Source organism: Molothrus aeneus, chromosome 3 (assembly GCF_037042795.1).
Source record: "Molothrus aeneus isolate 106 chromosome 3, BPBGC_Maene_1.0, whole genome shotgun sequence".
In the NCBI taxonomy this organism is placed as follows: Eukaryota; Metazoa; Chordata; class Aves; order Passeriformes; family Icteridae; genus Molothrus; species Molothrus aeneus.
This window is the reverse complement of record NC_089648.1, coordinates 48,737,119-48,752,313: the sequence shown is the minus strand read 5'-3', so window position 1 is coordinate 48,752,313 and position 15,195 is coordinate 48,737,119. Positions and strand designations below refer to the sequence as shown.

The window sequence follows — 15,195 nt, the reverse complement described above, 5'->3', positions numbered from 1 at the left end:
TTTTGTTTTGTATCTGCCTGTTTGTCTGTCTGATGAATTTCAGCCAAATTTGAGAGGTTTCATAGATACAGAGCTCCCACAAAAGATACCTATCTAGGTTAAGTTAAGAAGCAAAGTGATGCCCTGGCTGAGGGAAAGGCCACTGTGTTTTCACACTACTTGCTACTGAATATCAGGGTGAGAGTCTAGCTTGAGACAATTCCCTGAGACCCCTGGGGGCCTTCTGAACAACTGTAAATGGATTAATTTTTTCCCTTTTCTTCCCACAATGTTTTCTCCTGTCTTTTACTGTTAAGTTCTTTCCTGTCCATTGCTTCCAATGACTCTTGGGTCTGCATGTCTTCTATGCCAGGCTTTATATTATAACCAGCTTTTCTTTTCCCCCCTCAGCTAACAGGAGGAATGCATATAAACTAACTTTTGCTGGCTCTCTTGTTTCACTGAAATAGATATGTACTTCCTACAGAAGGTGTTCTCAGGATGAGTTTCTCAGAGCTCATGCTCAGTAATGGATTCAGGCACTTGTCATCTGCAGGAAGAGCAGTTTTCCTCCTGGTAGAATTAAAGATTAAGGCTCTGGTACTGTCTCTGTAGGTGGCACGACCATTTTACAAGGGTAAACCTTGGGTTCTCTGAATTTCAAAAGTTAAGAACATCCTTTTTCAGAGCTGATTTTTATTTAGGACCTCAGCATTGGAAACAGTGTGCCAGAGGTCTGAGAAGGTCTTCCTGCAAACAGTTTTGAATTTATTTTTAATGCACTGAATAAACATTAGGAAGTAAAATGCTCGTCTCCGGATATCTGTAGCTACTTCACCCTTTTTCTTGACTCTGACTTCTCAACCTTTTTCTCCTTTACCTAGAAAAGGAAAGGTGGATAACAGTCTGCCTATGTGTAATAGTGGCTCTTATGCCAGTGGCAATGTACCCATCTCTTAAAATTGCTGAAACCAGTTCCAGTAAATTAATAATTTTCCCTCTGCCTTTGACTGTGGGGCTCATTAGATTTTAGCAGGGTAAAAAGTTCATCCATTCACTGTTGAAAGCACGTGATTGCCTTACATGCTAGGATATTCTTGAATAGAAGTATCCATTCACTTCTCCCCTGCACAGACAACCAGTTTGGGTTCTGGCATCCCACTCCTTAGTTACTTGTTAAAAAATTTGTCATACACTCCCCAGTTCTCAAGTTCCCTTTGGAATTGCTGCAGTCACACAGAGATAAATATTCCCTAGGTTGTCAGCAGCAGTAGTTCACAATGGTTGCAGAAAGAGGACTAAATTAACCCTTGTGCAAGGTACAGTACACAATAATCTCCAAACAACTTCTGTGTTAGTTGAATTCAATTGATCTCATGTAAATGCCTGCAGCAGTTATTTTTAGATTTTACAGAGTCTGTCAATGCCCCTCAGAAGTGCAGTGGGGTTGCCTTTATATTGAGGTCTTACAATTTCATAGTATGATGGATGTAATTAAAAAATAATTCCTGTACTTTTCATAGCCAGCCTCTGATTTGTACACAAATGTGTGTTTACTGTCATGTCTATACACATATGATTTGCAGACTTGACTACCTCAATCCTTCCATGTTTTAAAAATCTAATAATGCATGTTAAAATGCATGTTTTAAGCACACAGCTGGTATTGTGCATTCAAAAACTATTCAGTCACTGCCCTCTCAATTCATGGAGCTCAGCTAGGCAGGGAGTTTCTGAAGTGTCTGCATTGCAGTATTGACTTCTGGGAGAGTCAAAGCAGCTGAACAGAAGCTAATTAACCTTGGAAGTAATTTAGGCATACTAAAAATGATGGGTCTCAAGAAGTGCTTCATTAAGGCTTTTGTTGTTGGGCTGCTGGGCACTTCAGTAATGGAGTCTGAGCTTTGAGAGGTGAATGAAGGAACTCTTCCTGATTTTGTTGGTATTCTGTCTCAGTTAAGACTCTTTAAAACACAACTGTTTGGCAACTTTCTCTGCACATAAATCTGTACTCACACACATATCACAGTCAGCAGTCATCTTGCCTCCCTCTTCCTTGGAAGGCACTTAATTTTTTTCCTTTCTTTGTTTTTTTTTTTGCAAAGTATCTGTCATACATTGATATATAAAAATCAATGCAGTTTAGCAATGCTGAGGTGCTCTGTAAGTGATTTTTCTGAACTATGCATTACTTTAGGTCCCATTAAAAATATTTTCTACAGGAAATATTAGTAGGAAATTTATTTTGATTTTGAATGCAAAACTATTTGAATAATTTTGCAGTTCATATGAGGATTAATTTTCTCTATGGTTGTCCTGTTGTGAGGCAACTAGATTGTGTTACTGTTTCCAGTATCTGTGAGCCAAACTGTTCTGCTTTCTTCTGATCATGTCACCTTGAAAAGCAAGTACCTCAGCTTCTTTTCATTCCATCTGCCTCTTCAGAGTGTGGCCTGAGAATTATTTCACTATTGAGCCAATTACAATTTTAAGGTCAACTTGATACTTCTGGAAAGACTGATTTTACAGGAAGCAGATCAGAAATCTGAAAGAATACATTTCAGGTGTATATCATATTTGATGTGAAAACTGAGTTTATGCATCAAAACTTAGTCTTGCTGAAATAAGCAGCAGGTCTCCCTTTGACTTTAACAGGTGGTACATGCAATGGTTTCATACTTTGGCCTGCCAAGCCACAACTGCTCTAAATATTGCCCCTTGTTTCCCTGCAGATGTGCACTGGGAACTACATATTTGTTCCTTATATGATAACTCCACATAACAAGGTGTACTGCTGTGATAGCAGTTTCGTGAAGGGACTCACAGAGCTGATGCCACCTGGTTTTGAGTCTCTGCTTGGGCCTATATGCTTACCTCTGGTGGATCGATTTATTCAGCTCTTGAAGGTGGCACAGGCCAGTTCCAGGTGAGTTGTCTTCTTGTACACCTGTGTAAAATGCAAATATTCCAGCTGACAAGATAAATGTCAGCCTCTTTTGCCTTCTGCTCAGAAAAACTGATGTTTAATTGATTAGCTTGACCAAATCTCTGCATTGACACTGTTCCATCTGTACATGTTCTGCACATACACTGTGAGAGAGCTGTGCTGATGTGAAGTTGTTCCCTGCAGCCAGTATTTCCGGGAATCCATTCTGAATGACATCAGAAAGGCCCGGACGCTTTACACGGGCAAAGAGCTCGCAGCAGAGCTGGCAAGGATTCGACAGCGAGTCGATAACGTCGAAGTCTTGTCTGCTGACATTGTCATAAACTTGCTGCTGTCCTACAGAGACATCCAGGTAGGAGTTCGCTACTAAGAATAGTAAATTAAATTACATTCTCACAGAAATTTTTGGTGCATTTGGTGCAGATTTTTTAATAAAATGTGTGGATAAAGCACACTAGTAAAAATTTTTTATGGTGTCTTCTCTGATGTTTTTATTTGGTTTTGTAGTTTCACTGTTTGCCTTTCCATAGCAGAAAAGGGTTTTATGGCAGTACCTAAAAAGTACATGATGTGTAATAACTCTTCTCCATCTCAGCACTGCTGTGTGATGAACAGCATGTAGTTAAAGGCTATGGTGGCATTCTGCAATTGATAGGCAAATGTATTCTTTTTCACCAAAGCTGATGACATTTCTTATGGAAACAGAAATAGTTCATATTTCAGGTTTTGGAATGATGCTGGTAATTGCCTGCTTTGTTATCCATAATTTCAACTGTCACTCCTTAAACATTATGAAGTGGTTTGAGTTTGATTTTTTATTTTTATTTGTTTTTTAAATATGTCAGTGAGTAAGCTACTTTAAAAACTCTGGTATTAAAGAATCTTGTTTTTTTGGCTTATGCCTACTTCAGAGATTTGAAATGCCTTAATTCAAATGCAGTTAGCTTTGTAATGTCTGCACAATATGAGCACTGAGATGCGTTCAGTTCCTAACTTTAATAATGAAACAGATGTATGAAAATTTCCACAGGACCATGTTAAAGCAGCACAGGAGACCAAATTGGCCTTCCCTGCTAAATACTGTGCATATTCCCATCTCTGATTAGTGCTAGGCCAATTACAGTTTGAGACGGAAGAAACTGAAATCCATAAAACTTACAATGGACTGAAAATATTTTGTATGAAACAATAGCTGCTTAGGTTGAAGAGGAGTTTATGGAGGCATACCTCAGTACAGCCCCTTAAAACTTTATTATTCCTTTCTTTTGGAAGGATTACGATTCCATTGTGAAATTGGTGAAAACTTTAGAAAAACTGCCCACTTTTGACTTGGCTTCCCACCACCATGTGAGGTTGCATTATGCATTTGCCCTAAACAGGTAAGAATCTACCCTTCCTTCTGCTATGGAACAGTAAATCAAAACTTCAAACTTTGTAAGGGGTGGGTAATACTGTCTGAAGTTCCCTAGTGGAATCTTTATACGCAATCTTAGGATTTTGACTGAAGCAGCTCTGGGGATTCTAAGCTTCTTTTTATCTCATACTGTTAAATTTCATTCTTTAGCATGTTTGATTTGTCTTTCCATAGGTTTGTATTATTTTTTTTGTTTCAGTACCTAAATTAGAAAAAACAAATACCTTACAATATTATCCTTCTGTAAAATACACTTTTGACATGGCTGTGTGAGTGACAGCGCTGCGTCATTTGTGCTGGCAAGGACATCATCTCATTCAAGTCTGAGTTCTGGTAATGTCAGGAGACGGAAGCAGACCTTTCATCAAATGTCCATAGGAAGATTTTATTGTATTATGATGATAAAATAATTTTCACATCGTCTGATAACATGGGCAAAATGTGATACATGGAGAAACATACACTGCTTCTATGGATTAAATAAAAGCCAAGCCTAGATTTTCTTTCTAGGATACTGACATTTAGCCAAGTGACTAAGAAGGGTGTTTTTTCAGAGGAAATTACAGATGTTCTCTGCTCCATTGCTGTTATTGCAGTGAACATTTTGCTGTTGACTTTTAGAAGAGTAGACCAGGTATCAGCAGGTATTGAAATTGTCAAGTATAGCAAATGTTGATAGGTGGTTCTGCTTCTCACAGATTTGAATTTTGTAATTCAGCTTCATTGAGGAGGCTTAAAACTGCACATCATGTGAAAGTGATGTCAAAACATGTCACAAGGAATTACTTGAAAAAATAAACCTGGTTTTGAAAGACAAAAAAAAAGGCAAAAAAACCCCAGACAAACAGCTGTCTGGCATTTTTTGTCTGAATAAAATGTCCAGATCCTTAATTTTGTCTTTATACCAGGTAAATGAAGGTATAAATATTGTGCCTTTTTTGTTTCCTTTGACATAAATATGTGAAGTTTTGCAGATTAAACAGTCCAGCCTATACCTGCCACTTCTACAGAGCCTTCACAAGGGTTTCGAGGTATTCCTTGGACATGTAATGTGTTGTTTAGACCTCAAGGTCACAGTTTTCTGAAACAAAATTGTCTTTGAAAACAGGACTAGTTCACTGAGGCACTAAAAACCTAGAAAACTGCAGCATAATCTTTTCAGGTATATCCTTATACTTCACTGGTTCTGTGACTCAAGATATTGCCTCCGAGAGTATCTGACAGAAGATTGACACACTACCTCCAAAGGAATCCAGATGAGATTTTCCTATTCCTCTCCTTTCCAGACTGACCATTAAACTAGAAGCCATGACAGCCATGAAAACATTCATGCTTTGGTGTGCCAAGAAGGAATTACTTTGGCTAATTGTAGCTTTCTCCTTACTGAGACTGCAGAGGATATTTAGTGAGCTGAGGCAGGTCTGGAATACTCTGCACTTCTGAATCTTTGCTGTGAAAAAAATGTGTCTCTTGCTTCTAATCCAGGTCACTAGCACGGAAGGATGGAGCAGCTCAATTAGTCAGGATTAGTCTGACCTAAATCAAGAAATGTGAGGGCATTGATGATGGAAAAGTAAACAGAAATAAAAGTAGGGACCTCTGTCTCTGAAGACCAGCTAAGTGTAAATAATCCACGTTGCAAAACATTATTTGCCCTACTGTTTTTGTTCTCATTAAATTCATTAATCTGGATTAGTGAGAGTCAATACAAGATGTGGAAAAGTTGAAAACGGAGTCATTTGATTGTTCAGTACACAAACATGTTAAAATTCTAAACTTTTGATACTGAATGATGTATGTACCAAAGCTATGACTCACCAGGAAGTGTCTAGTTCTTGCAATTACGTGGTTTATTTGTCCAAAGTAATTCTTTTAATATTGCCTTTTTGGCTTTACTCCTAAGCCTTCCCTATCATGGGAGTTCAATCTGGTTTGTGCTTTTTGGAAGTTTTGCTTCACAGTCAAAATGTATATAAAAAGTAAAAATCACAAACACAAGATTGAATCTTTTTTTCCTTTAGAGCATGAATTACATTGGAAGAAAAACTAGACATGAAATCAAGGTTCGCATTTTTCTATTTTATAAGGAAGTAACACGTGACCCTTCTAAGAATTTCCCTGGAGGTTCTTGATGCTGTTTTCAGTGCTTTGCTATAGCTGATGCTTCATGAGAGAGAGAAGTTATGTTTAGGGGCATTTATAAAGGTTTCCCATAACATAAAGAAAAGACCAAAAAAGAAAGGAAGAAGGGGTAAGTGTGTGTATATAACATAGTACATTGTGTCTATCTATCATTTTACATGGATGAAGTCATATGCCAATTAAAAACAATAATGAAAAATTATTTCTTGTCAACTTTGTTGGTTTTTTAATCAAATTTATTATTTTCAACAGGAGAAATCTGCCTGGAGACAGACAGAAAGCTCTAGAAATTATGATTCCCCTTGTAGAGCAGGAAGACCAAGTAGCTTCAGATATGTACTGCCTGGTTGGTCGAATTTACAAGGACATGTTTTTGGAATCTGGGTTCATAGATATAGAAAGCAGGGACAAAGCAACTTTCTGGTGAGTACTATTTTCCTGGTCTATGTCCTTTTTTTAGCTTTGGAAAAATATTCCTCAAACAAGAATATATTTGAATGGTTTTACTTTGCAAATATTTGGCATCCTTAGGGGATAGAATGCATCTTCTAAATTGCCTTGCTTATTTGTTGAGAATGAGAGATTTTTGTTGTTCACACATCTCATTCTGCAAAGCTCTTCAAGTGCCTCAGAGACCTGAAGTTTAGGTGTAAACTAAACTCATCATTTTTCCCAAATATGAAGTCTCCTGTTTACTATGTTATTCTTAGGAATCTGGGCCAGAGAGTAATCAGTCATGAATTGATTGGCATGTCTGGCTTAGAGGTTTAACTCACAACCAGTATGGCTGTTCCAAACTTGCTGACAAAAGTTTTATCACTGTACAGTGGTAAAAGTTTTATCATTGTCATATAGTACAGGCACATTGCAGTGGACTACAGTAGCATCAGTAGTCAAAAAACCACACAATAACTAGTCGATAATAGATGAATTCTTATCTGCATTTTAGAGACAAGAATCTTGTCTTTTTAATGCTTTTGAAATGCACTGTAAATCACTGTTACATGGAAGAGGTTAGAAAATGAAGGCATGGGATGTCATCCTAGACTTCTGTCAGGATGAGCTGCTTTTCTGCATTCAGATGAGGATACAGACAATCTGCATTTATGTGTCCTGCAGATCACATCTTAGCTCTGATCTTGTGATCATCAGCTGCTTGTTGAAGTAAATGCTTAAAATAGAAAGCTTTCTTCTTTCTTTGTCATTTATCACTTGTTTTCAGTAAACTTCAGCTTAGAGCTGTCTCTCATAAAAGATAAGATAAAATTGTTTACCAGTTATGGCCTCAGAATAGAAATTCAGTTTATAACTTCTGGTCAGTCTTTACAGCTTGGCAATTCTTACTGCACTTTTAAAAGATGTTGAAATAACAGGAATGCAACATATTATTTTCATTCCTCCTAGCATAATTTTGGATTTAAAAAAGTTTCATTTCCTGTAAAGTGCAAAGTCTGTAAAAAACTTTCAGGGGTTTTTTGTAAACACTGTATTTTGCTAATATCATAAATATAAAGATATGAAGAAAAGTGTAGTTTTGCATACAAATTTTAGGCATTATTACAGACTAATTAAATACAAATTACTCTTGCTATTGTACATCTTTCTTTCTCCTTGTTCATGGTGCCTTATGAACAGATAAACTTTGATATATCAAACATAATTGAACTAAGAATGATTATATGTATAACAGTGGTGAGTTCATGTAGCCATTTAAACACACTTTGAATAAATGCATCTTAGCAATCATGACAATCATGGATCTGATGACAGGAAGTGATTGCAGGCATTCCAGTCTAGGAAAGGACTCTGGCAACTGAGACCCAATGCAGAATGCTCTGTGCACCTCCTGCCACAGAACAAAGAGATCTCTGTTGAGTCAGGCTGGAATTTGGCTGGAAGCTCTACCGGATGGTCCAATTGCTTTTGGTTTATATTTTATACTGGATATTGATTTGAGTTTCTAGTGTTAGTCACACAGCAGGCCTGACATGCTGGAGGGTTGACTCATAACTTAGTGAAAAGCTCTTAGAAAGGAGCAGGTCCACTCTAGTGCTCCAGCAGGCCACAACAGGGCAAGGTGTGTACAGGAGCAATGGCAGTGCTATGTTATGTTGAGATAAAGGTTATTATCTCAGTCTTAGAAAAATAAGGATGTAAGGGAAGCACACTGAATTGCATGAGATAAAGAGAATTTGGCAGCAGAACCAAAGCATTGGTTTTGCAACAACTGGTGATGCCAAGGTAATTTGTCTATTCCAATTTAAAAAAAAACAAACCAACAATGTGCTTTTCTGACAATTAGAAAATAGAATAAAAGACATTTTTCATATAAATATGAGAGAATGAATGAAAGAGTAATTATTAGCTGTCACTTTCTTGTTTCACACCGACAGTGTGAATCAGACTTACCAAAGCTACCAAGTCTTTATTCATATCCTTTCACCGCTACCCCCCTAATTCAGTGTCTGCACTGCAACATTTTCTCAAATGTCAACAACTGCAACATTTTTCCAAAAGTACAGTCTTTCTTATATTGGAACAAAACCACTAATTTCCATGGCTTTTTCTTCGTCTTCTGTCAATCTTTCCTCTCTCCTTTTTGTATTGTATGAGAATTTAAGCATGGAAGATCTCTAGGGCAGAAAAGGCGGTCCAGTTCCCAACAGCGCTGTGTCTCCAAACAGATAATGCCAGCTCAAGAGCTTCCCTTAGATGTATATACTTAGAATCAATGAGAGTGTTGTCCTGTTTAGTTGGCAGATTTTTATGGGTTTTTTGGTTTGCTTTTTTTCTCCTTTGCTTAGTTTTTGTTTGGTTGGTTGATATGTTCTGTTTTTTGTTTTTAGGTTGGATGTTTTTTGTTGGTTAGGGTTTTTTAAATGAGCCAAAAACATTTTGTATGTACTTTCTTCCTCACTTTTTTGTAACCCGCAAAGAGAGAGAAAATTGCAGATGATGAAAGAAAAAGATCTAGTACTCTCTGATTCTCTTGCTTTTCTTTAGAGCAGTAGGTGCTTGTTTAATGATTAAGTTCTTTGGAGGTGGGCAGCTGAAGTATAAAAAGTATATATATGTAGCAGATTGAAGAGAAGCCTGTCTTACAGTTTTGGAGAGCAGAGCTTATGTTAAAGGATGCAAACACATTAATCATTAGAGCAGAAAAATGGACAAACAAATTAAAAACCGGCTGTATTTTTGACCTGGTGGTATAAAAATGCCTTAGTTTTGCTTGCATGTCAAAGCATGGTCTAGAAGTTAAATACTTAAGGTTTGTGCAGATTGTTTTTCTTTCCTTCCTTATATACTAATCTCACAACCTTTTTAATTATTTAGGTGTATTCCATTTGTTTGTTTGTATTTCTTTCATCCTTTAGAAAGTAATTTTAAATGCCATTGCTTTTATGGTAGTGAGTTGTGTTGACTAAATCTCTTGTGCTCCTTAACTCACATACGATAGTAGTCTTTGCCTTCTCCCTACGGAGGTGTGAATATGTGTATGTATACCTGCAACCAAAGGTGTTATTCTGAGGAATAAGTTTAAACCACTGTAAATGTCCTGTTGCTGTTGTCACAGCTACTTGCATTGCTAGCATGAGGACAGTGTGTGCAGTGTTGGTGTGAAGCACCTCCAGTTCTTTTAAGACAAGATTGAGCCTAGGTGAATGCCTCTGCCATTTCTCTTGATTGCTCAGTTCCTCTTGAGGAGAATGAAATATGGGATAGTCCTTTTTTATGTGAACTCATAAGGACAGTGTCAATATGACACTCAATAAAGAATAAAATTTGGAATAGCTGAAATCATAGCTAAGTGTGAGGTATATTCTTGTATCACTTGCTTTTGCGTGTGCCATTGTAGCAGATCCACAATAAAATCCAAGGTTTCAGGTCAATGAAATTTAATATATTAAAGACTAAATTAATGAGCTTATTAATAAATATAACTCTGAAACAGGTCTTTTACAGACTGATAATATTATTTGTTTTTATTTGATCTTAAAGGAATATTGTAAGATACTGTAACTTTACTGGGATAATTTTACTGGGATGGATGATTAGGATCTGTGCTTGTTGTGTGGGGGGAAAGGAAATGGGAGGAGGATGTATAAATACCAGACTCCTAAAAATAACCGCAAAGAATGTGTGGAAAACAGTAAAATATTTTTGCTTCTATGGATTCTTGCTGTGTAAACAGAAGATAAGCTCTTAAATTACCTAAAACTGTAATGATGCCCCAACTAGATTGCGTTATTTACAAAGTAAGCTTGAATGTTTGTTTTTCTAGGTTCAAGAAGGCGTTTGAGTCAGAGCCAACGTTACCAGCAGGAATTAATTATGCAGTACTCCTCCTGGCAGCTGGACATTGCTTTGATACTTCCTTTGAGCTGCGGAAAGTTGGTAATTATAGCTTGCAAATTCATGGGGAAATCACATTCTAGTGAAAGTACACTACCACCCACTGTTATAGGGGAAAACTCTGATGGTTCTATGTGAAAGCTTTGACAGAAAGCATGTGAATATTTAAGTTGGTCTCTCACACCACTGCTGATCCCACCTGACTGCAGGTGAGTGCTGTCATGAGGACTTGTTTTCAGTGTCAAGGTTTTAAAAGGTTACCAGAGTTCAGTAAAAGATAAGCTTCTTTGTAAAGGCACCATTTGTGTCAAACAGGAGCACTTGGAATGGGAATCCAGTTCCAGCTAGCACTCTTTAAAAAAAGCAAACACAAACCCCTGGAGGGAATATGGATGAGAAGTCTATCCTAAGACTGAGGAAAATGCACTTGACTTGAGCTTGGGTTGGGTTGAGAGAAGAATATTTCTCTTCTGATACATTCTTAGAGGTTTCTGAATGTCTGTATTCATAGAATCATAGGACGACAGTGGTTTGGGTTAGAGGGACCTTTAAAGACCCTCTAGTCCAAGCCCCTGCTGTGGACAAAGATTTTTCACTAGATCAGGTTGCTCAGACTGACATTGGACACTTCCAACAAAGAGGCATTCACTTCCCTGGGCAACCTGGTCCAATGTCTCGCCATCCTTGTCATAAAAAAATTCTTTTTTAAGAAGGAAGAATTAGGAAGATTTTGTTTATGATCTTGTTTGTGGTTTTCTGGGTTTGAGGAGAGTGAAAACTCAAGATTATTCAGTAATATGTTCAGGGAAGATTTGGCAGAAAGGACTGAATGTTGTAATATGCATTGCATTTGGTGTTCTTCTCCATGAATTTGTATAATTCATGACTTTCTGTAAAGTCTTTTTTTATCTTTGTTTCTCCTGAGGAGGTTGTCAAGTGAGAAAGAAACAAATTTTTTCACTCCACTGAATGTATCTATATTCAGTGACTGCTCTAGTTTTGAAGTTAGGTGTGCACTGTATGTCTGGAAGTAATTTCCTGGGTAATTTTGAGTGTGAAGGTCAGAGTGAGGTGATTACTTTCGCATAAATAGTGGAAGTGAAATTTAAATTCTCAGGTGTAAATGAAGGTATTAATTTGGATGTGTGAGGCTGCGTAGAGTTGCCCCAACTACTGTGTTTGCCCTTCTGTGAGTGGGTGAGATTTTGCTTTTTGGTTGGCATAGAATACTTCCACATCCTATGCTGAAATTTGAATTCTTGTGCCAGAGTAGGAGGTAAGAAGATATGTTCTATACATTGCATAGCATTTACAAATACTCACTTGCTGGCCTAATTTTAAACTAGGTAGCTTAATGGAACTGGGCTATATTTTTTGTGTAGTTTAATATGAATCCTTTACTTTGAAAGAAACTTCTTAGTTGCATTGAGACTACAGCCAACTAGATCTGTACAAATTCATTTTACTGATGAAATTTGTGTGCTGTTTCTTTGGTATCATATTCTTATAAATTTGTCCAGTGTTGTTTTCCCTATTGTTTGTATTGAGACCATTACAGAAATTAATGTTCATTCTTACATAAGGTTCCATCCCCAGCTCATGAATTATTTAGTGCAGAAGTATCCTGTTCTTTAGGTGGTTTGTTTGTGTGTTTGTTTGCCTGTCTTATGTTAACATTTAGTTGGTGTCTGCTGGAAACCCTTGATACAGCAACCCCTCCTGTCAGCTACTGGTGTCCATCTTTCTTTTTTTTAGGTACAGGGAATATTGTCAAAATACTTTTAGTCAGACTGACTCAGCTATTTCGAAACATGTTTTCAAATACATTATAGTATAGTATACCCTATGTGTATCATTTGTTTCTTGTTGATAAGACTGTGGTCACTATCATGGAATGCCAGGATGAAAAGTACCTCCAGGATCATCTGCTACAAACTTTCTCTGGAAAAGCACACTCTAGGCAGTATGGCCCAGCACCCTGTCCAGCTGAACCTCAAATATGTTCAATGTCAGCAAATCCACTGCTTCCCTGGGAGATGATTCCAAGAGCTGATTCTTCAAAATTTGAAAAATTTTTGTCTTGTGCCCAATTGGAAAGTCCCCAGTAGTAACTTGTACCTATCACCCTTTGTCTTTTCCTTGTGACTCCTTATTAAAAAGGAGTTTCCATCTTCTTTGTAGCCACCTTTTACTCACTGGATGGTGATAACACCTGCCCTAAGCCTGCTCCTCAAGGCTGAACAAACCCAGCTTTTCCTCATATGGCAGGCTTCCAGTCCTTTGTTCATCTTTGTGGCCATTCTCTGGACCCTCTCCAGCCTGTCCACATCTTTTGTGTATAGTGAGAACCAAAACAGAACACATTATTCCAGAAGTGCCCTGGCAAGCACTGAATAGAGTGGGATAATGGCTTCTTTATCCCTCCTAATGATGCCCCTGTTGATACATCCCAACATCCCATTGGGTTTCTTAGCTGAAGAAACACACTGTTCACTTATATTCAGCTGCTTGTTTTTCAGGGCCCCCAGATCCCTTTCCACAGAGCTGCTCTCCAGTGCAATATATCCCAGCCTGTGCTGCACTCCCAGATTATGTTTTCCCAGATGCAAGACCTTACAATGATCTTTGTACAAGGTTTATCAGATGGCTGGAGTTGTGCTAGATTCTGAGGATGGTTTAGTATTTTCTTTGTCTGAGGTCAATGTTTTAAACAAAATCAGGCAATATCACAGAGATTGTATGGGAAAATGTTTTGATTTTTTTTCTGGTCCTAAGTATCTCTTACATAACTGTAATTCTTTTGATGACACCTCTTGTTTAGATCTGTGGGTAAAGATCAATTTTTAGCAATAGTTAGATTTTCCATGCAGTGCTTTCTGTTTGGTGTCCACCCGCAGCATTATCTGTAGTACACAGAAATTAGAGAAGTTCTGTTTTCTGCTGGGAGATCAGGAGAGATGCAAGACCAAACTCATCAAGTTCAGTCCAGGTTATATGGAAATTACATTGCTAGGCTGGGAAAGGTGTAGGTAAGGATGTAGTCATTATCAGTTCCTCAGAGGGTACATGAGACTGTAATTACAAGATGCATATCTGATTACATTTGGAATATTATAATAATTGCAGTAAAAGAAGAATAAATCCAAGAGAATTTTTACCAATCTGCACCAGATCAGAAAATTTGCCTTCTAAAACTTCCTACCTGTACTTGTCAGATAATAGTTCACACCTAAATGAGAAAACAGATTATTAATAAAAACCCTCCTTCTATTTTTTGAGTAGTATTGCTTTCTTAACCATACAAATAACTTTGAGACCAGAACAGAAATGCTGTGATCTGCATTGCCAGTTATGATCTCTGCAGGCTGTGCAACTTTGACTCACAAAGGATCCTGTAATATGAATTGTTCCATCAATATTTGAGCAAGGACAGCAGTTTATTTATAAAGCCTTCATATTAATATTAAACTGGTAATATCTACTTACTGTTATCTTATTTTCATCACAAGCTGTGGATATATTCTTGGTGTTATAAAAAGAAAGGCTTTTCTGGCATTAATGGTTCCTCTATTTTGCCTCATTTGTTTTAAAGGCAAAATATTTCTGATAAAATTTATTGGAATTCCTGCTGCTTTTTTTCCCTCCCCTTATGAATGCCAAATTTATCCTGGAAGGAAAGAATGTCTTGTCTTTGCCTGGATTTTCTTACACTCTCAAGAACCTTTTAAAGATGGTGAAGTAAAAATAAACCTAGAAAAGAGAAATTATAGAAGGAGACCATAAACTCAGAATTCAATTCATGAAGGTTCACTTAGCAAGTTTCCAAATAATCCTGCCCCCCCCCCCCCCCCCCCCAAGTTCTTTAAATTGAAGTTATAGGCTTTAGAACCTCTTGCAAATGTCATCACAAAGCAACTACATTTCAGAGATAAGTAACTTGCCTTTCAGGGATGAGTAACTTTACAGATGAGCTTTGCAGAGCATAGTCAACAAACTAGAGTGAGTTATAGCACCAAGTACCTCACCTTTCTCAGAAGAACTTGATGAGAGGGTGATCTTGTCTTCTCTAAGGTAATAAGATCCACTTCACAGAATACTTGGGTAAAACTTCCATTTTCTCCAGGCTACGTAGCAGTAATGATTCCCAAACTTGGTGTCCTGAGGTACTGCCACACATCCATCCTTTCTCCCCCTATCTTCCTATAAGTCTCCCTTACTGAGCTGGGACTCAAAATGATTGCTGTCACCAGTCCTCCCCTCCTAACAAACCCCTCTCCCTGCCAGCCAGAAACATGGGTCCCTCCCCATGTGAGTTGTAGTCTTCATCAGACCCACACACTCATTTTGTACCTCACTTTAG

The 15,195-nt window shown here is 37.6% G+C and overlaps 1 protein-coding gene across 1 annotated transcript in view; it reads left to right on the top strand.

The window, feature by feature from the left end:
- MAP3K5 (mitogen-activated protein kinase kinase kinase 5) overlaps positions 1–15,195 on the top strand; it is a 98,162-nt gene that overhangs the window by 38,728 nt on the left and 44,239 nt on the right. The window contains exons 4-8 of the mRNA XM_066545685.1: positions 2,712–2,905; positions 3,110–3,278; positions 4,199–4,305; positions 6,735–6,905; positions 10,765–10,877. Coding sequence (XP_066401782.1) covers positions 2,712–2,905; positions 3,110–3,278; positions 4,199–4,305; positions 6,735–6,905; positions 10,765–10,877 — 754 coding nt within the window. The remainder of the gene's footprint in view (positions 1–2,711; positions 2,906–3,109; positions 3,279–4,198; positions 4,306–6,734; positions 6,906–10,764; positions 10,878–15,195) is intronic.